At 38.5% G+C, this 17,855-nt stretch overlaps 1 protein-coding gene across 1 annotated transcript in view; it reads right to left on the reverse strand.

Moving 5' to 3' along the window:
• Window positions 1-674: 674 nt before the first annotated feature.
• The window catches only part of ENPP2 (ectonucleotide pyrophosphatase/phosphodiesterase 2), a 76,120-nt gene continuing 58,939 nt past the window's right edge, over window positions 675-17,855 (reverse strand). Inside the window, exons 20-26 of the mRNA XM_008143367.3 lie at window positions 15,360-15,434; window positions 13,890-14,026; window positions 12,568-12,703; window positions 11,286-11,363; window positions 7,658-7,790; window positions 5,953-6,109; window positions 675-1,275 (exon numbers count right to left, since the gene is read on the reverse strand). Coding sequence (XP_008141589.2) covers window positions 1,105-1,275; window positions 5,953-6,109; window positions 7,658-7,790; window positions 11,286-11,363; window positions 12,568-12,703; window positions 13,890-14,026; window positions 15,360-15,434 — 887 coding nt within the window. The 3' untranslated portion in view covers window positions 675-1,104. The remainder of the gene's footprint in view (window positions 1,276-5,952; window positions 6,110-7,657; window positions 7,791-11,285; window positions 11,364-12,567; window positions 12,704-13,889; window positions 14,027-15,359; window positions 15,435-17,855) is intronic.

Here is a 17,855-nt window from a genome sequence, read left to right on the forward strand (position 1 = left end):
ATGGGGGATTAGAACTGTTATAGAAAAGGCAACACTGTGAGTCTTCCCCATGACACAATCAGAAGGAGTGAAAATGTTTGAATGACTTCAATACTCTGTGATTCATTATTATTGAAAGGCATGAATGTTCATTTAAAATCACCCCACCTACCATATGGACCCTTCTGTCATTGTGTATTATTATTAGAACTTCTTACTTGGCACTTATTAGTATCTACCTTGGTTGGTCAATTATACTTTTATGTCTGTATCTCATCCCACTGTCTTAATTCTCTTCATATCCTCTATGATTAAGTTGGTACCTTATATAGAATATATGCTTAATACAATCTCAGTTGAGTCTAATACTTAGAGTTTTGAACCAACTTGATCAAAAGAACCTATTCTTCTAAACTTCAACATATTTTAAAAAGAGGTAAGTGAGAAAGGGTATTAAGGAATTTTTCTGGTTTCCTTTTCCCTCTTCCCTTCTGCTTTCCCATAGATATGTACCTAAACTATCTTATCCAGGCCACTGTAGCTGAACATCAAGCATGCCCCTTTGACTGTGTGAACTACAACCAACTAGAAAAAGGGCCCACCCAATGCAAGAAATGTATACCTTTCATGCATGAACATACCTGCAGCAAACACTCTACTTCATAAGTAGAATAAAGGCCAAATAAAACCAGAAAAAAACCTGAATGTGTGATTTATTATATTTAAGATTGGTTTATAAGGTTTAAATATGTCTGTTATCATTAACAGAAATAAATGCAACTTTACAAAATCAGTGTTTCAATACAGTACAGGACTAAATGTAGCAATTGTGCATTGGAAAATCAGTATTTCCTCAACGCATGTATCAAATTTGCAGCACCATTTAGAAGCTTCCACTAAAAATCTCTAGCTGCAGTATTTCTTACAAGCTCTACGCAGCATACAAGTCTACCTAAATCAAGCATTAGAGAAAAACAGTGGAGTCATTCAGGCGTAATATGTAAGATTTGGTACAGGATTAAAATACTAACATTTTTTTTAATGTTCTGGTTTCAAATTAATAAATACAAAACAATATAAAAATATACACCAGTTGATAAGACGGCACTGCAGATGATCAGAAAGTTAAATCTCGCTCTCATATGTATGCAGGTATGTCTTTAATGCCAGGATTTCTGAATAGCTGCGGCTGGTCTTTCGGAAGAAATCCAGACTGGTGAGATGTTCAATGTCCCGCACCCGAGCTGTGTGCATCTTGATGAGTTCTTCTACCCATCTCGACTCGTCCTCTGAGCTCTGCAATGGAAATAGTATACAGTCAGAGTCAGAATTTTCCAGAGGAGGTTCTCCAAATGGTCAGTTTGCTCCAAGTCCACGAATGACCTCTAGGCACTCCTGCACCCAGAGCCAGTGTGTTATTCCTTCCTGGCCTCCCCGCCACTCTACCACATTCCTGTCAGTAATGCGCCACAAATACTTGCCCTTGGCTATAAACATTCTCAACAGCAATTAGCTGCACTAAATAAACGAAACATGTGGTATGAAAGGGCATTTGACTCAATAGGTTCTCAGAACATAAATCAAAATGAGGAAAACCAAAGGTCTTGGAGAATTCAGTAATCTGTCCCCCCGTCCCCTCCCTGTCAAATTACAGTGTTGAACACAGAGTACAAGTGATTGGAATGCTCCTCTGCCTTCCCAGGAAAGGAAGAAGTTTGTGTCCAATGCACAACCTTATTTGTGTGTGTTCCTCGTCTTTCAGACGAACTCGCTGCGTCAGCTACATCATCTATTAGACTCTAATGAACTGACATTTGAATAATGAGTTTGACTGGAAGCAGCTAAGTTGATACACCTGGCACTCTGGGGCCCAAGAGACCTAGGTTGGAATTGTGGCTGTACCACTTCCCGGCTGGGAGACTTTGGTTAAACTAGTTGATCTCTCTAGTTTTCAGTTTCTCCCTTGGTTCACAAGGAGAAATGCTTACCTCAGCAGCTCCCTGGGGGGTAGGAAGAAGAGGAAGGAAGAAAGGGTGGGGAGAGAGTAAGAAAACAGCGCCATGGGAAAAAGAAAGAAAATCTCTCTGTGTCTTAACTACTTGCCTACAACAGCCCCACCAGCACATATTCAGAAGGAGGACAGTCAGATGTCTCACACCAATCAATGTATTTCATGTCTAAGTTGAAACCAAAAAGCAATTCAGGAGAAGCAGTCCTTTACATTTTTAAAAACAACCTATTTCACTTTTGAGAGCAAGAATGAAATCTGAGAGCTCTGAGCATTATGAAGAAATACCTTCATTGGTAGACACGAAGCAGGAGAACCTTTGCAAATAATTTCATTCCCAAATGCCCCAGAAGTGCAATGGCTCCCAAGAGTCTTTCTACAAGTTGAAGGGTGGCTGTGTGGCCCAGGGCTGAGAATGTTCAGACCTGCCCTTGCCCAACTCTTTTACTGCTAGTGGGATCAATGAACCAAAGCCCAAGAACCTGCAATGGGTTTTCTCGAAAAGCTCCAACCCACAGCGACCTGGACAGGGAGCTAGAGCAGCTTGTGCCAGTGCTAAATATGTACCATGAGGGTGTTGGTTCAGGAAACTGATGCCCGGCCATCCCAGGCGAAATGAAGAAATAGGAAGAAATTGCTTTGCAGACTGGAGGAGTAAGGATTTTAACACTCCATGCCCCACCCTCCTAACCCAAGCTAACCAAGATCTCTGAGATTCACAGGAAAGACCTAAATATAACTCTACCCACAACGGTACTGACCAGTCCTCAGTGCGACCATATAATTAACGATGTAGGAGGTCTCCAAACCCTGCAGGACCCCCTCCGAGTAAGCAGAGTAAGCATGAAGCTATATTTTGGGAGAATTTTCATATTCAACTCATTTATTTGATTTTCAATGGTCAGTAAGTCTACTTGTTTCTTTGTAAATACAGCCATTTGAATGTGTGGACATGGGTGAAAAGGTTTTTCCTAATTTAAATTTATAAGAATTCAGGGGGAAAATCTGTGTTTTGCTATTTCTTTCCTTGGGAAGTGATTTGCCAAATTCATTTGACAGACATTCTCTTCTGGCTCTAACATGTTAAAATCTAGCCTCCAATTAATCATTAGAAAATACTAGCTATGCTAAACATGAAAAAAAAAATGTCTCCTACCTGATGTTAGCAGGCAATCTACAGAAGCATTTGCTGAGGGAGAATCTAGTGTGAAATGCAAAACTAATAAAACTCAAATAAAAGTTCATGTGTACCGAGGGAGGGAAGGAAATGAAAAACTTTAAGGATAAATAACTTAGAACACTAATGCAACCAAAAGCACAATCCATGAATTTGCTTATTGTCTCTATTACATGAAAATTTACTGTTCTCCTGCCTGTTCTCCCTGATTTTATCCCAACTGAGTTTGAATTCAAGTCCTGGCAGTTTTAAGGTGAACTTCAATGCAAGGACAGGTTTCTATGTGGATAGGGGGTTCTTCTCTAAGCTCTATGCAGAGCCAGGAACCAATAAGAAGAGAAAGACCTATGAAAACGTTAGTGGATTTCATTTGTCAGATGAAAAATTTGCAGTAACAAAAGACCTGCTTTGACCTGAATTTAAAATAACATTTTCAAATTCTCCCATCATCAAATTCCTCTATTGACAGAGGAACTTGAACATGTATTCCCTAGGAACCTACGAATACCTTAAATAGCCTATTATGAGTCTTAAATGTTCTTTTTAGTTTCCACTTTATCTTAAAAATGCATGGCAATTTTGAGTTTCACTCCACAACATGTGTACGTTCGTTTTTTGCAAAAAAATTACCTCCCCACAACAAATTTTTAGTAAATTTGAAGTTCAAAGAAAGCATATCCTGTTATACACTCTTCTGGCGGACCACTAGCTACTCTTGTGGTTCTAAACAATCAAAATTGAGATCTAGCCAATATGTTCATGAGAACTCGCCTCTCTTACAGTTCTCTTGCTTCTCCACTTCCCATCCAATAATTTATAAGATCTTAATGATCCTTTCAGTATAATATTGCTGCCTTCACCCTTCTTTTTCAATTTCTAAGGTCACAACCCCAGTTTAAGTTATTACCTCAATCCCATGAAATGAATCTTGCCAAACGCCATTGAGTACCATGCTTGACACCCTTTCATTCAAATTTATCCCCCTAAAGCAGAGCCTACAATGTTTCTCCTATGCTTAAACATTTTACATTGCTTTTTAATGCCTATGCAATAAGAAAAATTTCTCAGGTCCCAAGGTTCCACAATGAAAATCTGATCAATCTGGAAGAGGATGGGCATTTGGAGTCAGACACATTGACTCTAAAGTCCTGCTCTCCTATTGACTAAACAGGTTAACATCTAACATACTTTTCCTTTATTAGCTCTAGGTTTCTCAATAGTTAATAAAAGGGGCTAGGGGAGAGCATATATATATATATATCTGCCTCACAGGGTAATTAGAACATTAGAAATAATATATATAAAGGGCTTGCACAGGACTTGGATGGTCACATGTACTCAATAAACGGTACAGCTACTACTGCTGGTAATATGACTATTGTTACTATTTCTTTCATTTTAAATTTGATTTCAAGCAAGGTTTAAAACCAGATTGCCAGTTATAAAAATGATCACAAGGCTATAACGTAAAGTGTAGGGAATATAGTCCATAAATTGCAACAAATAGGTACGGTGTGAGAGGGGCACTAGACTTACTGTGATGATCCCTTCATAACGTATATAAATGTGTAATCGCTATGTTGTACAGCTGAAACTAATGTAGTATTGGCTGTCAACTTAATTGAAAAATTTAAAAAAACAAACCTTACCTCCCACTATTACTTTTCTTTCCAATATTCCATCTGAACTTAATTAGCTTTCTTGGCCATCATTTCAGTTTTCTTTCTTTTTTCCTGAATCCCTTATTTTGCTTTGGATATTCATAGCCTCAATCTTCTCCTATAGTTGAAACCATTGTCCAAAAGCCACCTTGGCCATGAAGCTGATAATCTCTGTTGAAGCTATTCTATGGCACTGTGCCTTTTACTGTAGCAATTTCTGTACCCGTTTCATTTGTTCTCCCCATTTCATTTGCTCTCTCCCACTGAAGGCTGCCTAGGGTAGTGACTGTTTAATAGACTACTGTTTCTCCCAGAGTATCTTACACAAGTTAGGAATTTGAGTTGTGCTTGTTGACAAAAAATTCTTCTTGAGTAGATTTTGTCCCTGCTCTTTATATTACATGAAACCAAAGCATAAAGACTATTACTTCTAAAATCAGCCTTGGAGCACAGACACTCAATCGCATTAGTGAGACCTGGAATAGCTGTTATTTGTCCCTGAGTGTAGAATTAGTTCAGGGCCAAGAGCATACAGCATGGCTCATGTCTACCTCCCTGGGGAGTTTTCATCATGCCATCCTGCCTCTACATGTAAATAAAAGAGTCAGGAATCCCCTGTGCTATTTGAAAATGGGGTGACCCCCTCCCATAACTAGAAGCAAATGAATTCTGATTTGTAAAGAATATATTCCCCTGTGTGTCTTTTAAAAATGTTTTTATTATGGAAATTTTCAAACACCCATCAAAGTAGAGAGAACTCTTATCTAGTTTCAATAATTATCAAAATTTTACTACTTTCCTCATTCTTTTTATAAAATCTGTATGTCTTTTGCAAAACTCAAAGCATTTGGGCACTTTTATCATCTGTCAAACTCAAATACATAAATAGAACTTCATTAAAGCACACACGCACATATACCCACACTCTTACATTGAAAAATAAAAAGCCATTAGAACACAGTTCCCAAATGTTAAGCAAAGTTTGCTTGGATCCTTTCTTCTTTCCACTTAATTGCATAGTCCAAGTGTCTTAAAATAAGTATGTTCTGGTTCAACAGTGGAGATATAGATTGAGAAGTAAAGATGAATTATGTAACCACATCCTAAATAGCTCTCTTTGAACTCACATTGCAGCTCTCCTCATTTTCAGGTCTGTGAGGAAGAATGAAGGAGGAGACAGAGAGGGGGCCATCACACTTGTCTGCAGGCTGAGTGAAATCCAGGCAGCTGGTAAGAATGCTGTAGTAGTGAGTTGGAACGGGAATGGAACTGCCCTCCACGTGCCTGAAATAGGAAGATATTTACAACTGATGAAGTAGCTTTCCAAGTGGTGTACCCGTTTATTGCCTTGGTCACTAAAAATATTTCCCACTTAGTTGAATTATTTTTTCTTCTAAGGAGTAGCCCACTTCTTTATCTCTGAACATAATGTTTTAGCTGCCTCAACTCTCCCTCTCTCTCAACTTGGCAGAGTAAAAAAGATATTCCAGGAAAATAAGACAGCTTGAATGAAGACTTGATGCTGGACATGATGAATAGAACAATATAGTAGGAAAGTGATGCTGGAAGGGTCAACATATTTCAAATTATGAAGGGTTCTGAGTGCCAAGTTGTGGGGTTTGTGTTAAAAAGAATATATGAAATCTTATGCTAACTAACAAAATAACCTTCTTGATTAAGTAAAATATACTGAACAATGCTTCTCTCCAAATCAGGGAATAGGGTGTATGCCTTCCCCCCAAAAAATGCCTGATTAGTCATGTCTGCAATAAATCGCTAACAGCCTTTTGAGCATATTACAGGAACTAGCTTCAGGGAAGGAGGCTGACTCCAGCAACCAGATGTTCTGGCTCTAGGAGACTTGCTCTCAACCATAAAAAGCTTGACCAGTTTTAATATAATCATTGAAATGGATTCTTCTGACTTACGTGTCAAGAACTTTCAACCTCCCCTCTCCCTAATTTCTTTGTCCTGCTTTCCCTCTTCCTCCTGATAAAAACCCCTGCCTAAACTGAGATGTTAAAATGGGCTTTGGGACAACAGTCCTCCATTTTCTAAGGTTGCTGGCACTTTAATAAACCGCTTTACTTTTTACCAGCACCTGTTTCATGATTTTAGATTTTGTTGTGGCAGGCAGCCAAAACTGCATTGGGTTACATTACGGCATTATTGTTTAGGCAGTAACACATGACTGAAGGTTTCTGTGCTAGGAATAGTCATTGTGAAATCCATGTTTCAGGGAGATAACTTTCATAGTTGTGTAAAATGGGCCAGAGAGAAGACACACTGAAGCTAGGTATAATAGTGCTTTCAAGCCACAATAAGATCCTGAACTGGGTACAGAGAACTTACTCATAAGTTCCTTGTGAGCAGAGTATTCTGCATATCCTATTATATCCCCAATAACACCACAGAAGGTAGAAACTAGATTCAATGAAAGTCTATATGCAATTTCCTACTGAGACGTACTAACTCAGAAAATCTAAGAAATTTTAAAAGTCCCCCAAATAATGAAGATATATGAAAATTATCATTTTCCCACAGAAGAGTTGTTGAAGAGTAAGTGACAAAAAATTTTAAATCTTCAGGTACATTTTCTTTCCTAGAATGGAAAAGTGCATTTATTTACCACAAAACCCAATTTCATTCCAACCACCAATGCCATGCTTAATCAAAGGTCCATAAGAACTAAAGAAATCACAAGGAGATTCAAAGAGCAAAAAATTTAAGGGGTATTAGCTCTTCTCTAGTACAGGATTCTTTGAAGAATAGATTTGAGTGATATACGAGAATTAGAAAAACACACACACCAAATAGAAATGAAAAGCTTACTGTTTGATTTTGTCCTGTGTGTCATGTAAGCCATCGTAGTCATAGTCGAAAATGGGTCCACTTATCACGTTAACTCCATTCCTTTCTGAAGCATATTTCTTCACCAATACCCTTTGGAAATAATTCCAGACTCCTGTGCAAGACAAAATCAGTACTTCATGAATAAAGCTCCTTGCTTTGGCTAAATTCTCTCTAGAGTACATTCTATAAGCCAAATGTCACAAACCAAGAGACAATAGAGCTGAGAAGAATCCATCCTAAAGCATTAGCTGTGTGTGTGTCATTTATGGACCAGCAAAGAGAAAGATATGGAGACGCTGGTAGGGAAGTTTACCCTAGCCCCGTGGTCGGCAAACTGCGGCTCGCGAGCCACATGCGGCTCTTTGGCCCCTTGAGTGTGGCTCTTCCACAAAATACCACGGCCTGGGTGAGTCTATTTTGAAGAAGTGGCGTTAGAAGAAGTTTAAGTTTAAAAAAATTGGCTCTCAAAAGAAATTTCAATCGTTGTACTGTTGATATTTGCCTCTGTTGACTAATGAGTTTGCTGACCACTGCCCTAGCCCAATAACTCAGGGAAGAATTTGCAGATGAAGTGGTTACTGAGTTGAGATCTGAAGGACAAGTGGATGTTTCCTAGGCAAAGAGGTGGTGACAGGACATTCCAGGCAGGGGAAATAGTATGTACAAAAGAAGTATAATACTTGTGAGAAATGGAAAAAAAGGCTTTACTCTAAAATCTATTCCTTCATAATCTCATAGGTATGGTAGTTACCCTGTTTATGTCTCCAGACATAAACAGAGCTTCAGACATGCTATCCAACTACCCATCTCATGGTCCACTTGAAAATCTAATAATCAGGTAGAGCAAAAATGTATCCAAACAGAATTCTTGATTTTCCTCTCCAATCTTGCCACAATTCTTGTCTTCTCCATTATAGTTAATGGCACACACCCCCAGATGTTTAGATCAAAATCCTCCAAGTCATTGCTGGCTTCTCTCCTTAGTTCATATACATGTGAACAAGACCCAACTGTGCCATCTCTAAAATACATCCCAGTCATCCAATCTAACCACTTCTCACCATTTTCACCCCATCCACTCTGGTCTAAGTTACTATCCTCTCTTCCAGAAACTACTACAAAAGCCTACTTCCTGGGCTCTCTGTAAGAAACTCTCACTTTCCTGTAGCCCATTCTCTATATAGACAGATTCTTTTACACCATAAATAAGGCTGCATCACACTACCCCAACACACATTTCTAACACTCCAGATGATTTTTCACTGTATATAATTAGAATAAAATCCCAACTTTCCACTGTAGACCCTGCCTACCTCCATGGCTTTGCTTCCTACCCCTTTCCCCTGAGGTACATGGCTTTCTTCCTGTCCCCAACCTTGCCAACTTGTTTCCAACTAAACTTTTGCCTTTGATCTTCTTTTTGCCTGGAAAAGTCATTCCCTGATCTGTGCAAGTCAGGTTTCTTCTCCATTACTCATTTCTTAGTTTCAAGGTCACCTGCTAGAGAGAACTTAATTGTCCACTCTAGCTCCATTTTGCATTACTAGGGGCAGGAAAGGAGAAAGCAAAAGAAGGAAATAAAAGAAGAAAACAGGAAAGGCAAACAATGCATTGGTTCTGAAAAGTTGGATTCAACTTACTACGCTCCATTCCACATGGAGGTTGTAAGGTGTAGGCTGTTATCACTTCTTACCACTCCCATTCAAAAGTACTTGGCCATTTTGCCCATAGTACTTCAACTGCATATGATATCTCCTGATGCTCTGAGTGGGAAAGAGCAGGCCCCCAGAGCCAAAGCACTACAGATAATTATTTGCAATAAAGAAAGGAGGACAGTAGGAAAGGCGTTCAAATGTTAACTTGAGCATAAAAACTGGAGAGGCAAATAGGGAAAGAAATAACAATGAGAACAGTCAAAAGGCCAAACCCGCAGAATTGTGGCATATGAGAAAACCATTCCCCAGTGAAGAACAGTGAGCCCTCTGTGAAAGGCCTTCTGTCATGCCAGCCTCAGGGTGGTACCAAGTGTTTCCTTTATTACTGCTTGGTCAAAAGGCATCAGTAAGAATAAAGAAATCCGGTGAATCCTGATTTTTGGAAATTAAATGAAGCTGCATTTGCTGAAACATTTCTCAGTTGGGTTGGAGAACAACCAGGAAACCTTTTAAGAGCATACTTTAATTTTTCATTCATAAGCAGTGGATTTCACCTTTAAATAAACCTTCACTTAGTAACCTAGGGCATCACATAAATATTTTTCCCTCTAAACCATGTTGGCCATTTCACCAAAGTCAAGTTGGGGAGGCCTGCCACGGTCAATGATACTCTACAATCATTTGTTCCTGTGGGTCCTATTTAGAGACTTTATTTCAGCCCTGAGAGTCCTGAAACACAGCCCAATGCTCCCATACCAAGTGGGGGAGACACCTCCTTTTCCTATCTTTCCTGTAAGCATATAGGTCTGTTCACTGTAAATGAACTGAATGGAGGTAAAAGCTACTCCACACTGCTTTCTCTATGTTTGAACACATGCATGGATCAGCAAATGGATGGATAAATAAGAAAATGAATGAATTATTTGTTATCAGAAATAGAAAATGGATTGTTTTGGCCAATTAAGTCATAAATCTATATGTAAACCATAGAGGCCATACAATTAAATCTCTTAATTTTACAAATGAGATGTTAAATGATATCTATATGATCACATAGTTAGAGGTCACCCTTCTGGGACTAGAACCCAGTTTCTGGCCCAGGGCTTATTGTGCTTATATCAGTCATATCACTATCATCCACAAATATTTATGCCATGTGCAAAGAAATAATGAGTGTTCAGAGAAAATAAGATAATTTGCAGAGCTCCAAAAGACATCTGAATTCAATATTCTGATGATTCAGAAGACAACTGAGCTCTTACTGTGTTTCAGTGTCAACATTCAAAATACATTGTCACCATCATCCTGAAGGAGAGAGGTACTAGTAGCTTTTACTGGAGCATTCAATAAATACATATTAGATGCTGTTGAATGTCAAGTAGCTTCCAAAATCCCCCCTTTTAACCAGCCATATAATCAGCACTGAAGCAGAAAGAACACCAGGTCAAAATGAAAACATGAATTTGGTTTAGTTCAGCTTCTACCATTCATGATCTGGGTCACTTTTTAAAAAAGATATATTATTTATTGATTTCAGAAAGGAAGGGAGAAGAAGAGAGAAATAGAAACATTAATGATGAGAGAGAATCATCAATTGGCTGCCTCTTGTATGCCCCCTCCCGGGGATCGAGCCCAAAACCCAGGCATGTGCCCTGACTGAGAATCGAACCATGACCTTCTGGTTCATAGGTCGATGCTCAACCACTGAGCCACACCAGGTGATCTGGATCACTTCTTGTGACTCAATTTCTTAGTTTTAAATAATGGATAAAGAATCTGCTTACTGCTGTTACAGATTCATATTTTGGATTAATGGTAGAGAATTTACATGAAATGTCTTCAAATGTTGCAAAGCTTAACACAAAAGGTAATACAGAGGTAGAAAAGTTAAGTGGTAAATTTGAAAATATTTTTTCATAAATAATAGTTTATTAGGTAAATATTGGACTTACGTTTGAAAGCAGGATACATTGGAACCATATTGGTTACAAGGAATGTATCATATTTAGCTTCTGGTGAAGAGCTCAGATCTAAACATTAGAAAAACAAACAGTGTCCATTACTTACCAAAACCTACATCAATTTAAAAAATCAATCCTCTAAAATAATCCAAACAGCCTGAAGTGGATGAATCTACTCTTTTATTCCTACTCAATCCTTACTTTATATATAGAATTTCTTACTTCCCACCCCCCACTCAATCTCTTTCCTTCAGTCAGTAGCTCTCTCTCAAAAATTTTTATGTTTTTTCTTTCTACCTAGTCTTGGATCTCTTAAATATTGTGGAAAAAAAGTCCTTGATTTCACTAGTGTAATTTGGACTTTTAAAAAATGTCATCAAGCTAATGAGAGATAATTAAAGGGCTTCATGTATTTTTAAGAGATCACCTCTATAGTATTATTTAAATAACTAGAGGCCAGGTGCACGACATCATGCACTGGGGGAGGGTGGTGGTTCCCTCAGCCCAGCTTGCACCCTTTAGTAGTCTGGGAGCCCTCGGGGGATGTCCCACTAACATCCTTAGCGCTGCCACGGAGGCAGGAGAGGCTCCCGCCACCACCACTGAGCTCATTAGCTGTCAGCCTGGCTTCTGGCTGAGTGGCGTTCCCCCTATGGGTGCGCTCTGACCACCAGGGGGCAGCTCCTGTATTGAGCATCTACACTCCTGGTGGCCAGTGTGTGTCATAGCAACCAGTCATTCGGCTGTTTAGTTGATTTACATATTACCCTTTTATTCTATAGGATTATTCTATAGGATAATGTCTTAATGATTTACTATTTCACTTTCAGATTCCCATTTAATGCTATGAGGAGGCACACAGAATATTCCCTTGCAGTTTAGAATTGCCCTGCAGAATAGGATTTGTGAAAGCTGGTCTCTTTTCTGGCCAGTTTTGGAAGGATCCCATAGAACAGGGGTCCTCAAACTTTTTAAACAGAGGGCCAGTTCACTGTCCCTCAGACCTTTGGAGGGCCGGACTATAGTTTAAAAAAAACTATGAACAAATTCCTATGCACACTGCACATATCTTATTTTGAAGTAAAAAAACAAAACGGCAAAAGGGCCGTAGTTTGAGGACGCCTGCCATAGAAGGTCATCCCTTCAGTCTCTTGAGCAGCTCTCCTGAAGAAAAGCTGAAACCAATGAAGTCTTAAATACCAAGTTGCACACTCCAGACTCCACAAAATTACACCCCTCTAGGACGGTCAAATCCTGATACTTTGTAACTTACAAGGAGGGAAGAGGAATCCATAAGACATCTGTTTATCATTTTTGTAGGCCAAACAGCTCTGACTGAAATTCGGAGAAACACGAACATCAGGCCGGACACAATTGGTCAGATGCTCAGGGATGCTGGAGACCTCCGCCTACATGGTGAGTCAGAGGTGGTCAGTAATGCCATCACAAAGACAACATCCAACTGACAGTACCATGCTGAAACCAGTCTATTCTGTTGCAGCATCCAAACCCCTCTAGCTTTTATTGTAGCTCATATTCTGATATCCTGACTCCTTAAAAATAAAAAAGACCTCAGTTCAAATACAGTAAGCCAGTAATTTTCAAACACTTATCTATTTAGCAGCAGAACTCTCTTGATAAAATCTTAAGTAAAACAATATATATAGCAGGAGTCCCACTGTTGAAATAATAAATGGGATGCCACAGAAAATAATTAAAAAATAATACTCTGAGAAATAATATAAACTTGGTCTCTATGAAAAGAAAGACTGTACATGCATATTGTATGCCAGAGCAACACACATGCACACAATAAAAATTAACAAGAAGCTGTGTCTGAGGTAGTGGAAATGCTCAGTTGTATTTAGAAATTAAAAACATATCCTCAACTGTCAAATGAAAGTGTCTAATTCCTGATATCACCTTATCTTCATCACAACTGAAACTCCAATATAAAACTTTTATTAAAAAACAAATAGGGCCTGACCAGCAGGCTCAGTGGTTGAGCGTCGACCTATGAACCAGGAGGTCACAGTTTGATTGACAGTCAAGGCATATGCCAAGATTCCAGGCTTGATCACCAGTAGGGTGATCTCATCATTGATGTTTCTATCTCTCTTTCCCTTTCCCTTCCTCTCTGAAATCATTAAAAATATATTTTAAAAAACAAACAAATAGGATGTTGATAGTGGGGAGGCTGTGTGTATGTAAGGGTGTAGATATATGGGAACGCTCTGTATTTTCCACTCCATTTTGCTTTAAACCTAAAACTACACTAAAAAATAAAAGTCTATGAAAACAAACAAATCTTGGCGACTTCTGTAACTATTGGGCAATGACAAGCATAGTAAAAGTAACAAAAATAATTAGTATGTCCCCTTTAATATTTAACATATTACCAAGACATTATTAGAACATTGCATAAAGTCCAGTTCAAAATATCTTGCAATAGATTCAACATAGGATGATTTTTTTTCATCAGAAAAAAATTTAAATCTTTCCTAAGGCAAAATTCTGTTAAGCAAGCAATTATAATATGAATGCAAGGAATGTAATCACATGAAGAATTGTATAAAACCCAATTTCCTCAATGACCTGTTTGGAAACAGTGTATGATGTCCAGAGTGGCATTTGGAATATCTCACTATAACCGCTTTCAAAATCTGTATGATATAAGATATCATATCTAGTCCGATAAAGCACTGCAGGGCGTCCATAGAGGAGGTGTCTCTCTAGGAAAAAACAAAACAAAACTGTGTTAAACACAAATTAAACTTTACATCAAATGTTAAAGAAACATTGGACGAATCCAGTTGTCCAAAATTTGCTTGCTTACTTATTAATAACGTAGAGCTCCTTCTCCTTAATTGAATCAAGTACTTTCCTAACACTTTGTGGTTTATCTGATTACCTAAGTATGGGTCAAGTCTTACAGTTATCAAAACTATTATGCAAGTGCCATATTTACTTTCATGCTTTTTTTCATTTGTAAAGGATTTTTATCTGTATAGGAAGGAAACATGGTTAGCAAATTTTGAAATGATTCAGCAGAATGAGCAGTCAATAGGATTGATTTTGGTGGAATTAATTCATTTGACCCCTGAAAAGGCTCATCAAATTAACCAATGATTTAATTAAGAGGAAGGCACCCTTTGATCATTAGTTGCAAACAGCAACTCAAATATGCATTATTTTAGCATAAACAGTGAGTAGTAATGAGCATTTAAAGTAAGCAGCTTCATCACATGGAGGAAAACTCTTTAGGTAAGAACTTAAAGAAACATGTATAGATAAAATAAGTGGACATTTAGAAGCATCCTTTCAATACAAAAGAGGGGAGGTCATCAGTGACTAAAGAACTCGGTGAAGACCCCAGAATGTAGATTCAGACCTCCAAGGGAAAGCTCTTCTCTTAGGGAAGAATAAGGTCTGAAATCTCACTCTTCCAGGAAGAGAGAGCAGTTTTGTGTGCAAACTTTCATTCCACACCAGCAATAGCTGCCTGGAGCTTGATCTGCCCGGTTTGGATGGGCTGAAGTCAGCACTTCCATAGATTCTTGGAAATTGGGGTCTTACAGACCGAAATATTTAAAGATTGAGATATTGAGTTTTAGGCAATTCACAATTCCCTAAGTGATCATCAAAAAAATATATTTATGCTTATTTTTATTAGAGAAAATCAGTTCTGGCAGTCACTTATTAAATTATTTATACATGTTGCTTTAATTAAAGTATTGCCCATCTATGCAAGTAACAGAGGAAACTTTTCCTAGAATACTTTGCAAGACCCTCCCCAAGTAAAACTGCTGATTTGAGGCAAAGCGGCCCACACTGTTACAGCACAAGCCCGTTCTGCGTAGTCTGGTTTCAGCACTGCAGTAAATGTAGAAGCTTTGGTTAAGCAGCTAAATTTGGGGACCCATCCGGAAGAATTAGGACATAATATGATCATATTATATAAATGAAATATAATGAACAATAACAACAAAAAAGCCAGCAAATCATAACAGTAGTACTTGGGGGTAGTAAACAAAGTCAGACTTTCCTTCAAAACTCAAACCAAACCTTTTCTAGGTTCAAAATTTCCATTAACGTTTTCCTTGTTTTCACTTTTGTTGCCTCTGAATTTCCTGGTTTCAGCTGGAAGCAGAAGTATCAAAATTCTTTGAGAAGCTATTATCTTTTTAGCATTCAAATTTTAATGCTTACCAAACACATTCTTCCAAATTCAAATGCAAACCTAGCATTCAGTCTATTCCATTAAGGGGTGGCAGCAGCCAAGTCTCTCCATGGAACACCCCTCCTTAGAGCAGCCACCAAATAGTTTTGGACAATCAATAGACTCTACCAACTCTGCCCTCCCTCCCACCCCACTAATCCTCATCACCTATTGCTATTTTTCAACATGACACTCCATTCCACGAAGGCTGACTTATTTGCAACACTCAGCTCATAATCATTAGGAACGCTATGCTTTTATACATGTGATCCCTTTCTCTCTACCGGTAATAATTTCTCCACTAATCCTGTCATCTATCTACCTCCATATTTTTCATTAATATATTCCCTCTCATCAATGAGTGCATTTTTTGTGTCAGCCCTCGGGCTATAGAATAGAGACACTAGGCAAAGATAATTAAGATAGAGCTCTTACGCTAAAAAAGCTCACAGTTCAAGGGGAGAGACCAACATGGCACACTGTATTAGAGATTTCTACAGAGCGTAATGGGAACACAGGGCATGATGAATGCCATGGATGGGCGTGAGGTGGCACCAGTACAGTCCTCACAGAATATAGGAAACTAAGCCAGGTTGACCCCACATCCCAGTTTATGCCATTGCCTTGGCATAATTGTTAATAGTGCTTATTTCCATACTCAAAAGTGGATGACAAATAATATGGTCACATTGTTCAGCCCTCATGGAAGAGACATGAGAAAGAGGCGGGGAGGAGGGGAAGTGGCATCTTAAGATTCACTTTCTCCTGAAAGATTTCCCCAGTTAAGTTACTCCATCTCTTCTGCTCCACATGTAAAGACTCAATTTTATTCAGAAATCTGTGCTTCAGAGCTTCCAAACTATGCACAACTGCAATTTTTGGCACACAGCTGAAGCACAAATATCTCATGTGGACTACTTTTTTCTCAGTTGTTAACTGGGCAAATATGTCATGAGGAAAAAAAACAATGTGGTGGTTTCAACCGTTTTCTAAAACCCAAACAAGAAACACAAACTTTAAAATCCAGAATCACAATTTAGATTTTTCCTTTCCCAGTTTATCAGAGTTTCAAATAACCACAGATTCTTGGTCACAGCCTGACTGCTACTCAGTATGACATCACAACCTGACCCTGCTACTCTGGTAAGCCACCCATTGCATTTCTGTTTAGCAAATGTCCCTAACGTGAGCCATAAAGAGTGTGACTGAATCTCAGTCTGTGGACACATAAACTTTATCTTGAGACCAGCTACCTGGAGACACGTCCGAGAGCCTCTGCTCTGGAAATATATTTGTTGTGATTTCTTGATAGGGACCTAACACAGTCCATATCTTCCTAGGTTAGGTCCCTACTCCATGAAATTTCAGACAGAGCCTTCACACCACACCCAAGTTCCCTGTTTACAACAGTCTCTGGCATTTGGGGTACATGCCAAGGTTCTCCCTCAGATACCACACTTGGCAAAATACTATGAGTCAAATCTTTTTAAGTGGTGTGGACTTCCCCAATGCTCATTCTTCTTGTCTTCAAAATTTGGCCACCTAGACTTGAGCTTATGTTTCTCTTCCCTCCTCAGCTTCTTGATTCATAGTCTCAGACATTAGCTGGCTAATTTAAGAGCCACATGAAAATTCCTCCTTTTTGTGATTTTTAAAATGTCCACAATAATGTACTCTTACATTTTACCACAAAATCTCTACCCATGATCTTTATTTTTCCTGCCTCCTTTCTCCTCCTTGCCTTGCAAGTGCCTACTATCATTTACTACCATGTCAACCTCCTCTGGGATTAGATTCAATGCCTCTATTCATGTCTTCTTCTTGCTTACCTCAACCCTTAAGACTATATTGTAATTCATTAACTGGCTAAATCTCACAATAAAATAAGAAGGACAAGAATATCATTTTATTTATTTTATTTATTATCTCTCTAACTCCAATAATATCAACCACATACTATCTTCTTGGTAAATACTTGTTGGGTAAATACCTACTTGGTAAATACTTGTTGAATGCTTAGTTTATTTTTTAAAATACTATTCTTTATGACTATAAAGAAGTAGATTTCTAATATGACCTGCCAAACATAACCCCAAGAGATAGACTAAGCAGATGAATTCATCTCCACTTTACTGAGAAAGAACTGGAGATTTGCATAAAATAACTCAACTACATAGCAATACCCAGATTCTCTCCTGACATAGTCTCTTAGAGTAAGAAGGATTTTTCACCGGACAGTACAGGGCCTTTAGTGTCATGTAGAACTAGAGTTAAAACCCATCTCAGCTCCTAATAGATTTGTGATTCTGTAATTTAACCTCCCAAGGTCTCATCTCTTCCTG

This window comes from Eptesicus fuscus, chromosome 19 (assembly GCF_027574615.1).
Source record: "Eptesicus fuscus isolate TK198812 chromosome 19, DD_ASM_mEF_20220401, whole genome shotgun sequence".
Taxonomy (NCBI): Eukaryota; Metazoa; Chordata; class Mammalia; order Chiroptera; family Vespertilionidae; genus Eptesicus; species Eptesicus fuscus.